A 4,067-nucleotide genomic window follows, 5' to 3' on the forward strand; every position below is an offset into this window, starting at 1 on the left:
ATGGAGCATCAAGAAAAGCACACACAAGATCATCCGACAAAGAAACCAGCAGTATGAACCAAAGTAACCTGAAGTCGAATTGCATTACCTCCAGGCAAACATTGCAGCTGAAAAAAACGTAAGAATGTGGGTCTCAGACTAATCCACCTGGAATCCTGTGAAAGAGAGTCAAGGTTATCGCTGCTTCTCTAAGCAAACCCTGAAGCCCACGCATAGTGACACTTTAACAGGGCATCACCAGACCCGTGCTGATTGCTTCAGTGTACATACCACGGGCCAGGGAACTTTGGACCAGCCATCTTTGTTTGGAGAACTTGTAAGATGTTATATCTCTTTAAGTTAAACAAACCCTTGCACGTACATGTCTGCTGTGTAACGGACGCTGTGTTCTGAAATGGAAGGCTTCACAAGCGAGGGACTGAAGGGAAGAATTACACACCACACCTAAGACCCCCCCCTCAAGTAGCAAAGATTCTGATTCTCCAATCTTCTCTGTCATATATATTTCATACAAAAGGCTTGTCTACCTTTCTGTTTTAATCTTCAAGAGAATGCTCCTATAAGATCATGAGTTACAACTTTTTAAAATTATTGCTAATATGTAAAATTAAATATCACAAACTTCTGTTTTTGTTTCTTTATTTGACAAGACCCTTATTGAAATACAGCAGATATGCCGGGCGGTGGTGGCGCACGCCTTTAATCCCAGCACTAGGGATGCAGAGGCAGGCGGATCTCTGTGAGTTCAAGACCAGCCTGGTCTACAGAGCTAGTTCCAGGACAGGCTCCAAAGCCACAGAGAAACTCTGTCTCGAAAAACCAAAAAAAAAAAAAAAAGAAAGAAAGAAAGAAATACAGCAGATATGTTCCTAAACTATTTTCTCATTGCATAATTTTGTTTTGTACTGAACTAAATTAACATACCATAGGTTATTTTCATTTTTAAAAATATAACTTGTTTGTTTGAGACAGGTCTTCATGGCCAGGAAACCCTGGCTGGCCTTCAACTCCCTATACAGACTTTCAAACTCTCTGGAATCCTCCTACCTCTGCCTCCTGAGTGCCAGGATTTAAGGTGTGTCCCATTGTGTCCAGCAAAAATACAGCTTCTTTATGAGTTAAGATGACACAAATCTATAGTAGAGAAAGCTTAAATCACTTAAATGAATAAATTAAATTACGTATCCATAAATATTGCTGATGAATATTAACATGTCACTAGGTTCCAGAGGAAATAAGCAGCCGTATTAAATTCTCACAGTGTTTAGTGACTTCCTCCTCTAGGGAACATTGAAATGCACTGCTTTGTTTTTTGTTGTTGTTGTTGTTGTTTTGTTTTGTTTTTTTAATTTAAATGCACTTTATTTTTAGACAACCTACATGACATGTTTTTTTCTTTAAAGAAAAAAAAAAGGAAAAAAGAAAAAATCAATGTCTCCACTCCAGATAAATCATGGTCAAAATAAGAGCTCAAGGTGACATCAGTCCCATTTGTCCTAAGTCCTGGTGTTGTATGGATGGGAAGCAGCAGACGGTTATGGTGACAGGTGATAGATCCAATTTGTTAACATTTCTCCATCTCTAAGCCATCCTTGAAGAAAATCATGTATGGAGTCACGCCATCTTCACGGTAGTCCAGGAGAGCAACCATGCCATCTGGATTCACGTTCTCACCAATAAAAAACTGGTAGTTATTGAAATTAGCAAGGATGTGCTTAATTTGCTCTGCAGCCCCAGTCATAAAAGGCTTTACTCTTTCTGGTTTCTGTTCTTCAAGTTTACCTTTGAGTGATTTCATGTAATCTTTGATGTACTTTTTGTAGGCCTCTTTTGTGAAGCTGGTTTCTTGTAAGTGGTGGTTCATGACAATGTCAACACCAGTGACTACTGTGCTTTCGGTACCTTCGGCCTCTGGGCCTTCGGCGGAAGCATTCCCACCAATGAGCGAGTCATCGATGTTACCCTCTGTTCTACTGACCATCTTGCCCTCCACCTCAAGGCACAGCCCGTCCGCGATCTCCCGGATCTTGTAGATGTCGGAGAACAGCTCGTCATGGCTGATGATGTCCCAGTAGATGATCATGGTGGCGTCTGGGGACGGCGGCGCTAGCCTGACAGAGCGGAGCAAGCGCGGTGCAGCTGGTGCAGCAGGAGCGGTGCTCAGGGGGAAGGGGAAGCGGGCGGAAAAGGAAATGCACTGCTTTGACTTTGTGTCCTAGGCTGTTTTTTCCGGCTTTAGACTAGGATACCACTCAGGAGAGCTTATAATAAAATAATAGTAACCATGAAAAAATAGCCGTTTGCAAAAGTACTATGTAACAGCATACCAGCCATTGTCATAATAGTGACAATTCAGGTGAACTCATATTAATACTTTTCAGTCTCCTAACCTAACCCAATCATGAACAGACATGACATAAAATATCAGGTCTACCCCACCAATACATCGGATATAGGCCAAGATATATGATGCAAGTTAAGACAAGGAAAGAAGACATTCAGAAGGCCCCTTATGGTAACTCACAATTTAACATCATTGAAACACACTGTCCAATAGTGCATGTAGTCATTGAAATGTTTTAAATGAATTTTAATCTGAGGTTGTGCTAGGTCACACGCGCGCGCGCGCACACACACACACACACACACACACCCTTAATCCCAGCACCCAGGAAACAGAGGCAGGTGGAGCTCTGTGAGTTCCAGGCCAGGCAGGGCTACATAGTGAGACCCTATATACAAAAGAAGAAGAGAAAGAGAAAAGAGGAAGAACAGAGGAGGAGGAGGAGCAAGAGGAAAAGAGGATAAACGGGAGGAATTTTAGTCTGCCTACCATTTAGTAGATCATGCATTCATGCACCATCCAGGTCACTACAGAACCTCACTCTCCTCTGTCCGACTACTGAGTTTCTAATTTCTATGTTAAACTGACATAGAACCTAAGAGAGCAATGACAGCTTCAGGGAAATCTTTTTATCAGGATAATGAAGGGAAGGCTGGGAAACAAGTCACAGTCATTCAGGGGAATGTCATAAATTCTGGAGGTCAAACCTCACTGCTGTTCTGGTAATGGAGTTGAGAATGCCAACTGAGAAAGCCCCTCAAGAGAGTAGCACAATACTGAGAGATGAGGTCCTGAGGCCTTCCTTTTCCTGCAAAGCACAAGAGAATCAACTAAAGCTTGCAAGGTTCTAAACAAGAGCTTTTAGCTCATCTAGAGTTCCTTCTAACTGCTTGTTCATCCCAGCCACCCAGAACCTAAATAATCACACAGAAACCATATTAATTAAATCACTGCTTGGCCCATTAGCTCTGGCTTCTTATTGGCTAATTCTTACATGTTAAGTTAACCCATTTCTATTATTCTTTGTATTGCCACGTGGCAGTGGCTTACTGGCTAAAGTTTACAGCGTGTCTGAATCTGCTGGCATCTCCTAGACATCTCCCTGACTCTGTCCTTTCTCCCAGTATTTAGTCCAGCTTTTCCTCCCTACCTAAGTTCTGCCTTGCTATAGGTCCAAAGCAGTTTCTTTATTTATTAATGGTAATCACAGCACACAGAGGGGACTCCCACATCAACTAAAAGTCCATTAGACCCATGAGTCCAGCAGGCACAACTGTGCATGTTTTCTTCAACTGCCTCATCTAAGTACTAGCCCTACCATTGCTAAGGAGCCCCATTTCAAATCTCTGTATTCGACCCCAACAAAATAGAATTTGCTACATGTTACAGGCATATGAAAGGACACAGTGACAAGTGATTGGCCTCTCCCATGTTGACCTCAATAAAATTATATTATGCTTGCTGCCCATCATCTTTATGAATCAATTGCTTTCTTTCTTACTTAATGACAACCTTTTTATTAAAAAAAATTATATACAATACATTTTGTATGTTTTCCCCTACCCCAATTCCTCTCAGATCTTCTCTACTTCCCTACTCCCTTCCTATCCAACTTTATATATTTCTCTCTTTCTCTTTTTAAAACAAAATAACAAAACAAAGCCAAGGAACACATAAAGCATAAAAAACAGAAATCAAAATAAACAATCAAAAGACTAATAAG

General features: G+C 41.2%; 1 protein-coding gene across 1 annotated transcript; it reads right to left on the bottom strand.

Moving 5' to 3' along the window:
* Nucleotides 1-1,304: 1,304 nt before the first annotated feature.
* LOC142832709 (translationally-controlled tumor protein-like) lies at nucleotides 1,305-2,098 on the bottom strand. The gene has a single exon (XM_075943412.1). The coding sequence runs from the start codon at nucleotides 2,081-2,083 to the stop codon at nucleotides 1,565-1,567; it is 519 nt and encodes a 172-aa protein (XP_075799527.1). The 5' UTR covers nucleotides 2,084-2,098; the 3' UTR covers nucleotides 1,305-1,564.
* Between the last annotated feature and the right edge of the window lie 1,969 nt (nucleotides 2,099-4,067).

This window comes from Microtus pennsylvanicus, chromosome 12 (assembly GCF_037038515.1).
Source record: "Microtus pennsylvanicus isolate mMicPen1 chromosome 12, mMicPen1.hap1, whole genome shotgun sequence".
NCBI classification, from domain to species: Eukaryota; Metazoa; Chordata; class Mammalia; order Rodentia; family Cricetidae; genus Microtus; species Microtus pennsylvanicus.